This window comes from Cydia splendana, chromosome 26, assembly GCF_910591565.1.
Source record: "Cydia splendana chromosome 26, ilCydSple1.2, whole genome shotgun sequence".
Lineage (NCBI taxonomy): Eukaryota > Metazoa > Arthropoda > Insecta > Lepidoptera > Tortricidae > Cydia > Cydia splendana.
Window position 1 is genome coordinate 8,456,576 of NC_085985.1, and position 18,672 is coordinate 8,475,247.

Genomic DNA, 18,672 nt, shown 5'->3' on the forward strand with positions numbered 1-18,672 from the left:
CCCCAGTCACCTCGCTCCACCAAAGATATTAGGTTGTGAATCTAATAGGCTACTAGTTAACCCGTCCTTGCCAGCTCAACCCGGCCGCGTCGAGTATTACTCTTGTCTCTACCCGAATTGCGCCGTACACTTCCGTAGAAGAGCATCTGATGAGACAGCAAAAACTCCCAAGCGAAACGGAGAGACCTTTAATTTTTATAAGTACGAAGCTTTCAAGTTCCATCGCCAAAATTCGAACCAATTTCATTGCCTTATCACCCTCAACCACGTTTTCTTGGCGCGTGTCTCATACTTGAATAAAATATACCGACCTTTAAGTTTGTTTGGATGTGTATTTTTTTTTTATATATAAACAAACTTAAAATTGACATAAGTAAATACCCCAATATGGTATGATAAAGATATTTTTGTTTCAAAAAAAAAACCAAAATAAACAAAATATTTGCTTATTATTATTATACCTCATATTGAAAGCAACATAAGATATGTAATTGTATCTAATTAACCTCTTGAAAAGAGCCTCGTCCTTTTAGACGCTCACGGCCCTTAAAATATGTCGAGTGTCAGATATATCTCACCCAATATGAGTGTGTGGGTTTCGTAAGGGTCTTATTACCTTGTGTAGTACTAGCCATAAAAACCTACCCTTGTAAATGGGTCGAAATTTTAACCTACCGATAAGATTTTTCTGGCTAGTTGTGTATCCCGTTCCCTCCCCAGTTTGTTCCCCTGCAAATACCGACACATCTAGTTTGATTACCCTCCAGCTTTTGTCTATCTGTATCAATCCAATCTTTCCAATAAAAGTACATACGTCCACTTAGCATCCGTCATCTCATATCATACATCTCTTTCATAAATCACCACAAAGTCATAACTATAAACACTCAATGCACACACATTTTCATTCCTCCTCTGTTACACTTTCACACTGATTTCTACAGACAGCCAACGCGTCGATTAGTAATCAAAATGAGAATATATAAATTTATATTTATAGCCATGAATTCATTTGAAAAAAAAAACTTACTCATTTTGTCCTAACCCCATACTAGCCCAACATTTCTAGATGATTCCCAGATGATTTTAATATCTCTCAATTTTCCAATTAATATATATTATTTTATGTTGATTTATTTATTTAATAATTACTAGTTAAAAGTACTTTGACACTAAGTATTAGAATCAAATGATACGCACATAAAGAAAAATCTGCACTTTTGTTGTTAGATTTTATGATAACGCTCCGCGATTAATTTCTCTATAATCCCTATCTTTCGCTCACTTACTGTCGCTCAACGCGCAGCATCGACAACCTACTATGCAATAAACCACCGCGGAAGTATACAGACCAAGAAGAGTCGGACTTGAAACGCGCTTAACCATTCCGCTGCCAAACCCTGGCAGGCCACGCGGCTGTTTGTAGCGTCTAACTATCACTCTATAAGAAGCCCATAACCGTACATTGCATGGCATTTAAACGACTCTAATCTCAATACCCCATCACCAGGTAAAGCCAATACATAAAAAACTGACCTAAAGCAGTAATGCGATACATGCATTTAAAACCATAATTATTGACTCTACTTGTACGTTGTTTTTATATAATTAGCCCATTGGCCAGCCAAAATAATGCAAACATGCTCACAAATAAGTTAAATAACTTAATAAAGGATTTAATGCCTTTAGGCATCAAGTTCGCCATTTGTACATTTTATTTGTATTTTGTACAATAAAGTTTAAATAAATAAATAAAATAAATAAACAAAAGAAAGAAAAACAAATATGACATTTATAATGTTTTGAAAATATTTTAACACGTCTAATTACACCATAAAACACACACAGTTTGACTTAACGTACCTATAAAAAGAAATATCCCGAATCCTAATACGATTAGGCATGATATTCAAATTACTATTGTGATACCTACTGACTCGTTTATGCACTGTTAGTGCTTGAAAATGGAGGCCTAGGCACTTCTGAAACATGCCGCGCGGGTAACTAAAAATAACATTTAAGTATTCCATAATACAAATACAAATGCATTATAAGGGTTAGGTAGGTAATAAATCCTTCTTAGTTACAGAATAAGTAGGTATTTATCTAAACATTGTGCAACAATTCGTTTGTGTAATTAATTAAAAAAAAAATAGCATACTGAACATAAGTTTATTCATAACTCCAGTTTATTTTATAACGCTACTCGTAGATACATATCCAAAATAACTTGTATAGAAAGATTGTAAGAAAAACAGACCACGGAACTAAAACAAATAAAATAAAATAAAGTTCTAAAAGGATCCTAAGTATCTTAATAAACTTGCAAACAAGTCTAATAAATTAAAACGAATTATTTAAAAAAAACTAAACAAAAAAAACTTATTTGCTTGCCGGGATTCGAACCCACTCCATGTTCAAGTAATCTTCATACATTTGTCCACTTTGATATCCACTAGACCACGGGAGAGTTACAAGTGACGACAAATTTAACAATGGCTTTCATAACAAAGTGTTTTATTGTTTTGTTTTATTTTTCAAGTGTTTTTCGCACTAAATGACTAACAAAGAATTTTATTTATCACATGAAAACCTTGTAATATAATGCAAATACCTATGTGTATACCTACGAACACATTATTATGGAATCCATTGAAAACGTGTTACTAACCGAATTCCATTTAGAAAAATCAAGAAAGCATGTGATTATATTCATATTGAAACGCTTGAAAGATCTGAACGTCAATTTGCTATAATGCGTTTTATATACTAACATATCCTACAATTGTTCTAGGCTTGCCAAAATTTCTACTCACGTGTTTATTTGTTAAACGCACGTTTCTTGCAGATGAATACTATTTTCACCACTTTATCACGACACTAATTTCACCCACTACACTATTCTACTATTTCAATATAGATTTACTACAGGAAACTACATGATTTTTGTTATTTGTTTTCAAAATGCACTCGTTACTTGCGTCCGCAAAATGCACGTAAAACTAACCATTTCTCGCTCAAATACACATTTGCACTCAATTATGGACCTTTTCCGGGTTAGTATCTAAACACTGTCCATTCTATTTTATCACTTCTTAATAACATAAATATTTCCGTTCAAACCAAAGTTGTTTCGTTTACGAAACCGCAATATTTTATTTTAACACGTTTTGACCAGACAACATGGCCCCGGTTTGTTGATATGCACTTAAGAGCGCTATTTCATTTCGGCGTTGAGCGAGTTTAGGTATTTTACGCGCTGCGGCAGGCCGTGCGAGCTCTGTATTACGATCCCTTCTGCCACACTCGCACTACAATGATGGATTAAACATTCTTGATCCTTCGCGAAGCATATTGAACTCAACCATAACAACACTAACTGTACTTAACTTTTAAAGTCCTAAAACTGTTATTTGGTAGGTACGAAAATACTAAATGCAGTGCAAATGTACATAGGGGCTGTCCATAAATTACGTCATCTATTTTTGACGATTTTTGACCCCCCCACCCCTCAAATCATCCAAAAATCATGCTTCGGATGACTCTGTTTCCTCCTACGTCATGCTACCATCATCCGATGTTCAGACCCCCCCACCCCTCCCATTTGAAACGACGTAATTTATGAATAGACCCCTACCCGTACTTATGAAGGTATATTACTCGAAAGAAATTATAGGTACTCGCTTATTTACATGTTGCGTCATTGCATTTGGTACCTATAGGTTGTAAAGTTTGTATCAACGAGGGTTTAAAAACGAACTGGTACTGAGGATCTGATGATAATGATGATGATTAAGGTGGTCACGGATACCAATCAACCATGTAGTAACATGATTAGGCTCGTTTGATTCGTCTCAACAAGATCTTTGACACTGAAGATACACAGGGTCTGATGATGGAGCTGGAAGGTGGCCACGGGTACCAGTCTATCATGTAACTAAACCACTTCGTGTTTGGGCTCGTTTGATTCGTCTCAACAAGATCTTTGACACAAGACAGTACTCAGGGTCTGATGATGGAGCTGGAAGGTGGTCACCATTACCAATCAACCATGCAACTAAACCACTTCGTGTTTAGGCTCGTTTGATTCTTCTCAACAAGATCTTTGACACTGGAGATACACAGGGTCTGATGATGGAGCTGGAAGGTGGCCACGGGTACCAGTCTATCATGTAACTAAACCACTTCGTGTTTGGGCTCGTTTGATTCGTCTCAACAAGATCTTTGACACAAGACAGTACTCAGGGTCTGATGATGGAGCTGGAAGGTGGTCACCATTACCAATCAACCATGCAACTAAACCACATCGTGATTAGGCTCGTTTGATTCGTCTCAACAAGATCTTTGACACTAGGTGATACTCAGAGTCTGATGATGGAGCTGGAAGGTGGTCACCGGTACCAATCAACCATGCAACTAAACCATATCGTGTTTAGGCTCGTTTGATTAGTCTCAACAAGATCTTTGCACCAGGTGATACTCAGAGTTTGATGATGGAGCTGGAAGGTGGTCACCGGTACCAATCAACCATGCAACTAAACCACTTCGTGTTTAGGCTCGATTGATTCGTCTCAACAAGATCTTTGACACTAGGTGATAAACCAAACACGAAGCCCAAACACGAAGTAGTTCAGTTACGTGATAGACTGGTACCCGTCGCCACCTTCGAGCTCCATCATCAGAGCCTGAGTAGTATCTTGTGTCAAAGATCTTGTCGCGACGAATCAAACGAGCCCAAACACGAAGTGGTTCAGTTACATGGTAGACTGGTACCCGTGGCCACCTTCCAGCTCCATCATCAGATCCTGAGTACTACCTTGTGTCCAAGGTCTTGTTGAGACGAATCAAACGAGCCCAAACATGAAGTGGTTCAGTTACATGATAGACAGGTACCCGTCGCCACCTTCGAGCTCCATCATCAGACCCTGAGTACTACCTTGTGTCAAAGATCTTGTTGAGATGAATAAAACGTGCCTAAACACGAAGTGGTATAGTTGCATGGTTGATTGGTACCGGTGACCATCTTCCTGCTCTATCTTCAGACCTTGAGTACTATCTTGTGTCAAAGATCTTGTTGAGACGAATCAAACGAGCCCAAACACGAAGTGGTTTAGTTGCATGGTTGATTGGTACCGGTGACCACCTTCCAGCTCCATCATCAGACCTTGAGTACTATCTTGTGTCAAAGATCTTGTTGAGACGAATCAAACGAGCCCAAACACGAAGTGGTTTAGTTGCATGGTTGATTGGTACCGGTGACCACCTTCCGGCTCCATCATCAGACCTTGAGTACTATCTTGTGTCAAAGATCTTGTTGAGACGAATCAAACGAGCCCAAACACGAAGTGGTTTAGTTGCATGGTTGATTGGTACCGGTGACCACCTTCCGGCTCCATCATCAGACCCTGAGTACTATCTTGTGTCAAAGATCTTGTTGAGACGAATCAAACGAGCCTAAACACGAAGTGGTTTAGTTGCATGGTTGATTGGTACTGGTGACCACCTTCCGGCTCCATCATCAGACCCTGAGTGCTATCTTGTGTCAAAGATCTTGTTGAGATGAATCAAACGAGCCCAAACACGAAGTGGTTTAGTTGCATGGTTGAATGGTACCGGTGACCACATTCCGGCTCCATCATCAGACCCGAGTACTACCTTGTGTCAAAGATCTTGTTGAGATGAATAAAACGTGCCTAAACACGAAGTGGTATAGTTGCATGGTTGATTGGTACCGGTGACCACCTTCCGGCTCCATCATCAGACCTTGAGTACTATCTTGTGTCAAAGATCTTGTTGAGACGAATAAAACGAGCCCAAACACGAAGTGGTTTAGTTGCATGGTTGATTGGTACCGGTGATCATCTTCCGGCTCCCTCATCAGACCCTGAGTACTATCTTGTGTCAAAGATCTTGTTGAGACGAATCAAACGAGCCCAAACACGAAGTGGTTTAGTTGCATGGTTGATTGGTACCGGTGGCCACCTTCCGGCTCCATCATCAGACCCTGAGTACTATCTTGTGTCAAAGATCTTGTTGAGATGAATAAAACGAGCCTAAACACGAAGTGGTTTAGTTGCATGGTTGATTGGTACCGGTGACCACCTTCCGGCTCCATCATCAGACCCTGAGTACTATCTTGTGTCAAAGATCTTGTTGAGATGAATAAAACGAGCCTAAACACGAAGTGGTTTAGTTGCATGGTTGATTGGTACCGGTGACCACCTTCCAGCTCCATCATCAGACCCTGAGTACTATCTTGAGTCAAATAAATACATAAAGAATGTCAGGTCGTTTCAAATATTTTTAATCCTGTCCGGTAGTTTATTAAACTGTACCATTATAAATTATAATACTATAAAAACAGTGCTAGGATCAAAGTCTCTCGTTGCGGTTTACACGCACACAGTATAGCGTTTTACACGGCGCCCGCCGCACACAATGATAAAAAACCTCGTCGTCGCCGTTGAAAATGTGCGGAGCCGACCGACACACGTCCTGCCTCTACAAGCTCTGCCGCGGCACTGAGCTGGCGCAGCGCGCGTCATCGGTAATATAGAGTAGTTTTCAAAAAATTGCCAAAAAATTATAGTAGAATTTCATAAACACTAATGTATACCAACAGTATAAGCAAACGTTGCAGATTGCTTGAGTATGAAAATGACTTCGATATTAAGTAGATTTTCGTAGGAATTGACACTTGTTTCGGAGAGAAAATTGAGTTCGTTTTACTTTGATTTTCTCTTTCTCAAAGGTATGTAGGAAAAATATCGTTTGATATGCCTAAAGTACAGGGTATTAGTAATACAAAATAGCCAGGTTTAGCAGAGTAAACTTCTCAACATTTCCAAATCAGAGCTCGCCATTCAGTGCTTCACGGGGTTTTTCGGAAACGACCATCAGAAAAAAAATCATTACTAATTTAATAAGTCCTTTTTCTAATATTTACAACGATATTTAAAAAGATAAGAAGACGCTTTTACTGGAACAAGTACTCATTGTTTCTAATAATGAGCACAAAGTCCTGAATTTCGTCGACTAGTATCATCAATTTTGCATTATTTCGACTTTTCTTGTAAGAGCGCTCTTAAACTAAACCTCACAATGATTTTCATTTATCTCACATAAGGATTTCCATTATTAAACCATCTACAGTCTCATTTTACGATTAGAATAGGATCCTATAGAAATGCGAATAAATTTAACTATAACTCTTCAATAATTGTTTTTGTGAGTAGCAACACCATTACGACTGTCATCCATTATCTTCCGATATCTATGATCTTCCGTCATAGATGGTAGAATCCTATAGACGTGCTATACTCGCGCGTCCGTGAGGGACAAAACATACGCAACTACATGAGACTGTAACAAGGACAACCAATAATAGCGCTTTCGCTGCCACTCCTACTGAAAGATACGTAAGACTGTCCCGTTCTGTCACCTAGTGAGGGGCTACCATTACCATCGCTATCTATTGATTTTTGCAATTATTATCAATACTAAACGAAATCGTTCGTGTGAACAAGTTTTTACGGATAGACAAAATACTAATAACCAATTTACAATCGCGTACAAGACAAGCGGCGAGACGAGCCGCGAAACGAGACACGGAACGAGAGTGTAAACGGGTGCGCGTGCGTCCATGCAATGCGACAAAATAAAAAACACATTCTAATACTCCCGGCAACATACCAAGCACAACCCACTCTATTTGGTCGGGTTCTTAGTACGACTTCTTAAGTAACAATTCCGATAGATGGCGTGAATAACTAAGTGGTTTTGAATAACTATTCGAGACTGAATTATAAACGTTCAACAGTGAAACATGAGTGAAACGAAATTTTGTCTTTGGCAAATTATAACTGCTGTCATTTCAGATTATGCTTATTTTTGAAACGTAATTAATTTATCCTTAATACAAGTATACTAATCGTGATGTTAATGATTAAAATTACTTTAGTTTCCGGTGACATTTTGATCAAATACCTAAACATCTGACAATCGCTCAAAACATGCTCAGAACAAAATTAAAACGCCATTTTGAATACAAGCCATTGCGTTTGTTTCACAATGATTTCCTACAGTAAAATACCACGACGCAAGCTTTACCCGATGTAGCGAGTAAGGATTGCCTCCAAGAATGCTCTAATGGTTTCCAAAATATAGCCCCTTGAAGAATTTACTATAAAACGAATGAAGTGAAAGTTCTGTTTCGTCGCCGCTTGGCTGACCTTTTCTCAGCTTGCGTCTTCTATTTTTCTGTGAACCTGTCTAGTGCCCATAACTATGACCTAGTGTTTGAACTATCTAGTACAAAGGATGTGTAATGAGTCTAGCTGTCGATAGTGCGAATGGAATGGACTTAAATGTGGAAACTGTTGCTTTGAGCAAGGTAAGATTTTATTATTTTTCCTTCATTAAACAAGTTGCTCCTATTTAAAAACTGTTTCGCTTATTAGAATATCAACTAGTGAAAAGTAATTGATCACAAATTGACCTATCTATCAATAAATCTATTTGGTCTTATCGAATACAAACATTAAGGTTTCCCTAATTTCATATCATTACGCTTGTAATGTTTTTACCTAATGTAGTGAGTTGCCTTATTTTTATTCTTTGTTCAGCAACAAAACACATTTTTTTTCTGCAAAACTTGAAAGTGATCAAAGTAAAAATCAGTATTAAAGGAATGACATGTTGATTTTTGATTTTATGCTGTCTGTCTAATGTAATATCTGTTCTTCACTACATGTTTGTTTTCTGCTGCAATAAGATTTACAAAGTATATTTGATTTTTCAGCAAGCTGACAACTTTATTAGAATGAACCCCGGTATACATATATCGTTATCAAAAGAAAAGAAGTTGAAATTTTGCTGTGAAGACTCCCTTGCTATTTTCGATGAATCAAAACAACTGTGAAACGTAAGTATGATATTTCTACTATTAGACATTTACTCACTGGTTTGACCATACTGCTTTTGGAATTTGAAAAATGTTGTCGCTCTAAAAAGATGACCCGGGTCAATTTCTTTCGGAAATACTAACTTTTTTAATTTAGAAGAGCGAAATATATTAAAAATATAATTATATGATAATGTCAACTAAAAATAAACAAGATTTCTTGCATGGTAATGAAAATTTGTTAATAAATATGTATTTTCTTTACAAAAGGATCCCGCAGTCTTCCGGTAAATTTGATACAATATGTGGGCCTAACCCCAGTCCTGTCATAAATATGCCTCTTTTTGCAATACATCTTACAATATATGCTGTTATTTTTCAGCAACCGAAACCCAATACCTAGTTGTCAGTGAGCGGAGCAAATTTCCATTGATGCCCTCATGGGTTCTTCCGAGCCTTTCAACAGTCCCCTAGTAAGTATAACACCCATGCTACTAAAAAGCTACTGTAACATATACATATGTACCTAGAAAAACAAACTTCAAAATTTTTCATTGCTCTCAAAAATAAAATAAAAATTGATTTTATTTTTATCTTGACTGTAAAGACCCTACTTGTACTAAATAATAAACACTTTTAATGAGACTTATAAATAGGTTCTCTTATATATACCCTACTTTAGCTAACTTTTATACTTTATCAATTTCAGAGTTCCCGGAGAAATGGCATCGCTCCGCAGTAACAATATGCCTGCCTTCAATGTACATGTATAGACTGTCTCCAGTCATGACGGGTATTTTATTTCATTATATAAATACCAAACTTATCATAAGCTATAAAAACTCTTAACTTATGTCTGACTCTAATATTTCAAAATAATGAGCGAAGAGGTTCCGGATGAAAGATCAGAGATATGAAAACTGCCATTAACCTTACATCCTATTATGATTTTGTTGACTAAGTAACTTAATCTAGCTTATTTGTGACCTCACTTTATGGAAATGTGCCCTGTAAGGCAAAGATTCTCAAACTTTTTTGGATTTTGAAGAATTTAAGTACTGTCTAGTCTACTTTTGTGAAACCTAATATTTCCTATGAGTGTATTTGACAATAAAATAATGACGCGCCCCCTCTAATGAACGACTGTTGATATTTTACTACTATTACTGTACTCATCCAACTCTTTTCTCTGAATTTTCCCTAATACTTGTCTATTTTATTCCAGGCTACCAAGAACCTCTGACTGCTGATACTTTAAGACTCCTGTTCGATGGCGGCATCTCAAGAATTTTGCTGCTAAGGTCGCTCTAACCTTCAATGAATACAAGAAAGAAAATAGAAAACGTGTTGCAGAGCGTAGGTACTAGCGTGCTAGCTTACCGACTAACTATTACTTGATCGCAATCAAAATACAATAAAAAGTACCGTCAGCAGAACTGTACTGTGATCCTAAGTTAACAAGCTACCTTCATACTACAAATATGTCTTTGTATGCACGCTGTTCGTCCAACTAATTGGCGTGTTGCATTTCTCAATTGATTTTCATGAAATTATTTGAGCGGCTTTGATAATGACAATGAGGTTTACAAGGCAGCTCGAAAAAGTCCTTGTAAATAATAGTAATAACTATAACCAGTAAACTATACATATCTCAGCGCTGTTCTCGATAAATGTTGTGACTCTTAGGGTTCCGTACTGAAAAATATGTAGATAAACTTTCATACAAATGTGTATGTTCTACTTATGCTCCAATAGTGATTGCAGCATGTACTATTACTGTTTTCTTAACCTAAATATCCATAAATTGGCCTAAAAATAGTCTTAACATACTATTTCCTATTCAAATCCAAGCTCACACATACATAATGCTCATTTTTCTTATCCTACGGTAGCAAATGTATGATGTTTTCGTACATTAATGAAATTTAAGCTTATTACTAGCATGTGTGGTTGTCATTCGGACCCACACGTGAAGCAAATAAAACCTAACTGAATTATCTGTAATATCTGTTTCTTACTCTTACTCTATGATTGACAGGCCTATGCAGGACCGTACATACATATTATGCAATCTGTAACTTAACTAGTTTATTATAGTGACAGCTTATCAGTAAACAAAGCATGTAACAAAGATGGAACTCCAATGTTCTGACATATAAGTACCTACAGCTATTTATTTTTTATGATATAGAGGGCAAAATAACAGACAAATTACCCGGTGGTGAATGATTACTGTTCCCTCGCATAACCAGAGTGGTTGCAAATGCATTGCCGACATTTAAGATGGGAGAATATGAAAGTTGTGAAATACGCCCCCAGTGGCTTAGTATTCCTGCGTGTAAATGAACAATTACACGCCCCCATAATTTAACAACTAATGTATATATTTGTAATACGCCCCCGGTTCTTTAATATTTCAAGAAAGCCTACGTGAAATGAACAGTTTCACGCCCCCATGATTTTTCGACTAAAGTATATGTGCTTACACAACTAGATATCTTATCTGACCACATCCTAGGCTAACTTAGGTAAACTAATTTTATCTCTAGACTATGGTAACAGCCTCCTAACCCAACCTGAAGTATGTCTACAAATGATGCCTGGCAAAGGCGCATCTACCACGAATATGCGTTTCCAAGTCATGGACATTATTTGTTAATCTAAGTATGTATTTATCTATACAAGTATGTACTGCGCCGCCTAGTACCAGCAGTACAAACTTTGCCTAGCCTGACGCCAAGTTGATATGTGAAAGATTGTCCCTAGAATATTTATTTATTTATTATTGGTACCTGCAATGAAGCTAATTTCTTAATGAATGTATGACAGGAGATAAATAAGACTGATTGTTTTCGCTTAAAATAAGCGTTAATAAGTGCTAATGTTATACTACATAGGCTTTAATTTTGTTACTTTATTTTTCAGATATCAAAGACGCAAGAAGATGGATCATTAGTAGTGATGACAAACATCTTAAGCTGAGGAATATGAAAATAAATCCCTAATTACGGCGAGCAGAGAACGAGTAAAAAATGTAGTACCAAACTCGTCAAGAGATGGCGCCGCCTCCGAGATAGAACGCGCCAACGACGTGTCAACGTAGAATCTTGATATCCGAGATGCAAATTACCGATAGTTTTTAAATGTTAGGAGAAGATTAATGCTTGGTTGGCTGCACATGCATACCCCTGCATACCCCTGCTGAGGTCACAGCAGCCACGCACAAGTTACGAGTAATTGTACATAGTTAGTGTTGTAATAAATAAACCGACTAAGATAATTACGTTGTTTTCGCCTGCGGATAGTAACCCTTACTACAGTAATAGTATAGTAATAGTTTTTCTTTGTGTACATAGTAACTATTGAATAATAAACTTAATGTTTCATGACTTTTATATAAGACCTTTCTACGTGTACATAATAACTATTGAATAATAAAATGAATGCTTTATGACTTTTATTTAAACCATAATAAAAACAGAGTCCAAAATCAAGTGTACCCATTCCATTTCACGCCAACAAAATGTAGCCTGAAAGGCTACTTTTACATACATATACCTTGAAGAACCGTAGTAACCCAGGTAAACTACATCCTGCGTCACGGTTTCACCAAAATGTACCTCCCCCCTTTCTTATCTACCTAACCTACCTTAATATAACATCCCCTTTCGATTTACCCCTAAAATATGGCCATGTGATCGTCTAGCTAGTGGTTAGGACCCCTTGAAGTGAACCGCAGCAACCTCAAATTCTTTAATGAGTATCAGCTAAATTTTGGACTCTGACTTTATTTATTATTACCTAGATTTTGAGAACAGATATTTATGGTAATAAAATAATTATTTATGCAAGTAAGAAATAATTTAAAGAAAAATGAATTACAAAAATAGAAAATTATTAGAATTTATTAGTGCAACGTAAATGATGGTGTAAAATTTACTATAATGTATTTAAGTATTGCAGCATATATGATGATATAAAATATATAAAAATGTTGTTGGTAAAATCCTGCCACACCTATTAAGCTCCCGGGATAACATAGAAGCAGCACTCCTGAGATAAGCTCTTTTACACCCTAGCATTTCAAGGTTAATTATAATTAACTATCATCTTCTAAACGATGTGTGATTTAACCACACGTGCTGCTCCGTACGCCCGATGCAGGTCTGGAAGCTCTTAGTCCGATTTGCAAGTATTAATCGGAACACCTACCCTACCAGTTTAGCCAGAAGGGCTATGACCAACACTTCGTAACTTAAGCGCACCTAGATGATGATGAAAAGAAGTGTCAAAGTATCCATCAATCATCATAATTACTAATCTTTTTTTATATTCAAAAGCTAGGGATGCTAATCCCTTAGTCCCATTCCCCAGAGCTGATAATCTAGACAGAATTCCTAGTTTTCTAGATGTATAAACGAAGTACCGAGTTTATTCACTAATTATTATGTTTAATCGAGGCCGAAATTGAGTATTCACTCAATTTATCCTTTGTACTGCTCTTGCCTGACAAAGGTTCCCTAAAGCAAACCGTTCTTCAATCACAGAATAGTTTGCGTTCCTAAATCCAGATTGATAATTAAGAGATTATGTTGTATGTTGTTGTATGTATTACCTGATTATATTACTCAGTACCTCGTCCCTACACCAGACAACCAGAAATGAAAAATAGAAATAAGAATTTATAGAAACTTTGGTTCTTTCCCCATACAAATGAGAAATTAGGAAGATTTAGGCAGATGAACCCTTCACCTTTTAAACACTCGTATTTTAGGATTAAGAAACCATATTTTTAAACCCTTAAAGAGAAATATATATCAACCATATCAATTGTATAGACCAGAACAAAAAAAGAACCCTAATAAACAATAAAATGAGTGTGTGATTCTACCCTAACTCTACCCATTGTCCCTAATCTAGTACATTCAAAGCATAGTTCGTTCTTACCATCGACCTAATGCTTTGTAATATACGCAAGTGTGGTCCCTACGAGAAGCTGTAAAGTTCGGCAGGCGAAACCGAGAAGGCAACCTACAGGCCAGTGTATTTGACTCCCTCCTTATCGCCCGCGGGCATGGTGGATAAGAATAAGTCGCCCTATTCCGTGTATATAAGTGGATCAGTACCCTAGCACACACACGCACTAATCACGAGGGAAACTCTGCCACAACAAAGACTAAGTGTAATATCAGTCACGACAGAAGTCTGCCCCCGCAACCAGCACTAGCATGAACCGGAGCACCGAAATATATAAATAAATTTAATAGGAGACCTAGTCTCAATTACTGTCGACTTCAGTGGGCCCAGATTACTCCGGATGACGCGCACGTGACGTCCCCACATCCATCTAAACAGCTGGGCCTTGAGACTAGTGAGATAATTCGTCTCTTATGTTGATATAAAAGAGACGCCAAGACCTCTCAAACTTGGAGCAATAGACTCCTAACCATCCAATCCTTTGGCACCGTTAGGCGGAGTGAATGGTTAGCTGGACAAACTGTCAGTCCAAACAATGATCTGGCTTTTAAAATATCAAAAATACCCCATAGAAAGCACTAATATAACTAAGTTATTACACAATTAAATTAACTAAACAAATAAGTGAAATTCCCTTAAACACCGTTATCTATATTTAACGTTACGAGAATTTCTTCCCGTAAAACCAAACACAGACACAATTCCAAGCCCCGGCCATGCATTGACATTGTCCCTGCATAACATGAAGGCACTTAGAACACACAGCGTAGAGAAAACTTCACAATAACTAAAAACCCACACATGGCAGTAAAGAATCTCCACAACAGTCTAAACTTAGCGTTACGACGATTAAAATCCCCGCAAAACCAAGCACAGACACAAATTCTAAGTTTAAATTCACTAGGATAATTCCAAGTAAAAACAAACACAGAAAAAGTCGCGGAGAAACTTCACTTCCCCGCACTACGTTACACCCGAAAACCAGAGTCACTGCTAGCCCGGTCGAAGAATGAATGATTCCCCAACGCTCCGCACCGGCCTTTTATACCTTTTTACTATGGCGACATAACGGCGACATAACGGCGACATAACGGCGACATATTGGCGACATAACGGCGACTTAATGGCGACATAACGGCGACATATTGGCGACATAACGGCGACATATTGGCGACATAACGGCGACATAATAGCGACATAACGGCGACATAATAGCGACATAACGGCGACATAATAGCGACATAACGGCGACATATTGGCGACATAACGGCGACATAATAGCGACATAACGGCGACATAACGGCGACATATTGGCGACATAACGGCGACATAATAGCGACATAACGGCGACATATTGGCGACATAATAGCGACATAACGGCGACATTACGGCGACATATTGGCGACATAACGGCGACATAATAGCGACATTACCTAGAAAGACTTAATGGCGACATAACGGCGACATAACAGCGACATAACGGCGACATATTGGCGACATAACGGCGACATAATAGCGACATTACCTAGAAAGACTTAATGGCGACATAACGGCGACATAACAGCGACATATTGGCGACATGAATCAAAACAAAGACAACTGGCGACATAACAGCGACATAATAGCGACATATTGGCGACATATTGGCGACATATTGGCGACATAACGGCGACATAATAGCGACATAACGGCGACATAATAGCGACATAACGGCGACATATTGGCGACATAATAGCGACATAACGGCGACATTACGGCGACATATTGGCGACATAATAGCGACATTACCTAGAAAGACTTAATGGCGACATAACGGCGACATAACAGCGACATAATAGCGACATATTGGCGACATATTGGCGACATAACGGCGACTTAATGGCGACATAACGGCGACATAATAGCGACATAACGGCGACATAATAGCGACATAACGGCGACATATTGGCGACATAATAGCGACATAACGGCGACATATTGGCGACATAACGGCGACCTAACGGCGACATAATAGCGACATAACGGCGACATTACGGCGACATATTGGCGACATAATAGCGACATAACGGCGACATTACGGCGACATATTGGCGACATAATAGCGACATTACGGCGACATATTGGCGACATAATAGCGACATAATAGCGACATAACGGCAAAATAATAGCGACATAACAGCGACATATTGGCGACATAATAGCGACATAATGGCGACATATTGGCGACATAACGGCGACCTAACGGCGACATAATAGCGACATAACGGCGACATATTAGCGACATAACGGCGACATATTGGCGACATAACGGCGACTTAATGGCATAAACACTATTCCAAAAGTACCAGGATGCCAGAATTGCAGAAGAGGTCGTTTGCCTCGGGCGGGTAACCGACAACAGGTGTCTTGTTGAGACAAACGTTTACCAAAAGTACCAGGATACCAGAACTGAGGAAGATGTCATTAACCTCGTGGCGTGTAACAAGGTTTGATTCAAGAAGAAAGATCATAAGTTCCAGGTTGTTTACTAAACCATATGTCTTAAATATTAAGGTTCACTATTGCTTACTTCAGATCAAAAATCATGTCCTTTTTACTCACGCAGTTTAGAGAAAGACGGAGCTATTTTTAATGACATCTACGCACACATTCATAGGCAATAGTAGAGTAGTCAGTTGGAGTAGACTAAATTATGATAAAAGGGAACGTTCGAAAACTCATCACGTACGAATTTGTAAGCATTATTTTACTTTGAGATATTTTTAGTTTACTTCTGAAAAACGTTCCTGTATTGAAGTTTTTTATGTTTATTAGTATCTAATATATTATTTAAGACATCCGGAATTTAGAGAATTAATTATTTTAATATTTTTATTTATCTTATGAATTTTTAGATTTTATGTTTCGAAATTGTACTAGAGCATCAGCGTAACGGAACGTCGAGCTGTCACTGATGTCAACTGATGACAGTTTTATTGTCAACGTCAATACTAATTTGTTGTTGATTATTTCCTGAGGGTTTATTTCTAAGTTAAAATAAAGATAAAAAAAAAGAAAGACACGTGATACCTATTATGGATTACCATGGAATTGCTTCAAGTTTCAACTGTTAGAATATTCGATGGAATCATGAATGAAATATGCGACTGAAGAGGTCTTTAGTTTTACAAGGTATTTCCTTTTATTTTCTGTGTTTCAATGAAAAAGGTGGTTAATACTAGGCAATAGGCATACGACTAGTCACAATCATATACATGTATATGTGCGTACTGATAAAGAATTCCTTTACCTACTTTACTTTACTTATTTATTTTAACTAGATTTAGTTATAACATTCAACACGTGTCAACAACCCTATCATGCCCATGCCCCCTTATCTACTATTCCTACTAATTATTTCCCGGTTAATTCAAGGCACAGGACGAGTTAATTAAAATATGGAATTGGATATTTGTGGAATGCCGAGAGCAGGAACCTCAATGTTTAATGTGGTGTGTCTTTGAGAAGATGGAAATTGTAAGTTTTGATGGTAATTTTTATCACGGATTTTTATCACATAAGAATTTGGGGCTTTGGAAAGTAAAGAAAGCTAATTAAACTAACATTTTTCTACTATGATTAGGGAATGCAAATCGGTTATTTTTTGTATGGAAATAATCGGTTTTTAACCAAAACCGCGGTTATTTCCATACAAAAAATTCCTTAACTATGATCTTCTATTTATTATGGGTAATCGAATATGCTGTTACTGACTGTCCTTCGGGGCCCCCTGAGGATGGGGGCCCTGGGCACGGGCCCCGTGTGCCCTTATGGTAAAGACGGTACTGCACGGAGGTACACCCAGCTGCAAAAAAGCAGGCCACTTTATATTTCATTTATAATCTGTCTGTAAACAAATTAGTGCTGCACTCTGGCGGCAAAACATTGCAGTAATAGTCCCTATTAGCAGCTATTGTACATTTTGCACATAGTTTGTAATTTGATTACTCCAAAAAATCCTCTCTTGGCTGCCCTACTATCCTACTATAGACGATTGTCTCGAGTCCCAATAGCAGGTTACAGTATAGTCATAAATTGGCATATTGCTTCTATAGTTTCTTATAGCTTGTACTTTGCAGGTAAAAGCCGACAAAGGCGTTCTAACCTACCAGGAGAGTAGAATGCTAGAATGGTTGAAGTTTCCAGTAGACATAGAGTTACTCACACAAGATGAAGCCAACCAAATAGCAGCAGCGTGCACCGAACGAAGTAAATATATTTATTTAAACTTTATTGCAGAAAAGAAAACTTACCTAATGTACTTACACTAGTGTAGCGTACTACGTAGGCGAACAACACGCGAACGCGAAGCGATGCGATGCGGCGCGGGGTGAATAAAATCCTTTGATACCTATAGAAGTATCCTACGTGGGCGATCTCGTTGCGAACGCGAACGCCTTGGGCCCGCCGCGCCGCGCCGCGTCGCGTTCGCGAATTGTTCGCTTACGTGACGCAGCGTATGGCAACGATAGTATGATTCTCTCTGTCTATGATTGAAATGACACAGTCGCCACGACCGACCGCTATAAAAGGTTCCAATTCAGAAAACGTTTGCAATAGTTATTTGTTTCACTCGGGGGCAAAGTTGTTGTTTAACCGCTCGTGCTAATATTGATACCCGAGCAAGCGAAAGATTCCAAAATTGACCACGAGCGTAGGGGGCTGTCCATAAATTACGTCATCGATTTTTGACCCCCCCCCCCCCCCCCCTAAAATCATCCAGAAATCATGCTTCGAATTCGAATGACCCAGTT

General features: G+C 38.1%; 1 protein-coding gene and 1 long non-coding RNA gene across 2 annotated transcripts in view; both read left to right on the top strand.

Annotated features, from left to right (window-relative positions):
* The window catches only part of LOC134803352 (uncharacterized), an 86,920-nt gene that overhangs the window by 5,153 nt on the left and 63,095 nt on the right, over window positions 1-18,672 (top strand). The window contains exons 2-3 of the mRNA XM_063776152.1: window positions 17,294-17,395; window positions 17,998-18,127. Of these exons, the coding sequence (XP_063632222.1) occupies window positions 17,294-17,395; window positions 17,998-18,127 (232 nt within the window). The remainder of the gene's footprint in view (window positions 1-17,293; window positions 17,396-17,997; window positions 18,128-18,672) is intronic.
* Window positions 9,285-10,215, top strand: LOC134803510 (uncharacterized). The gene is made up of 3 exons (XR_010145998.1): window positions 9,285-9,375; window positions 9,612-9,695; window positions 10,128-10,215. It is a non-coding gene; the product is annotated as an uncharacterized LOC134803510 (long non-coding RNA).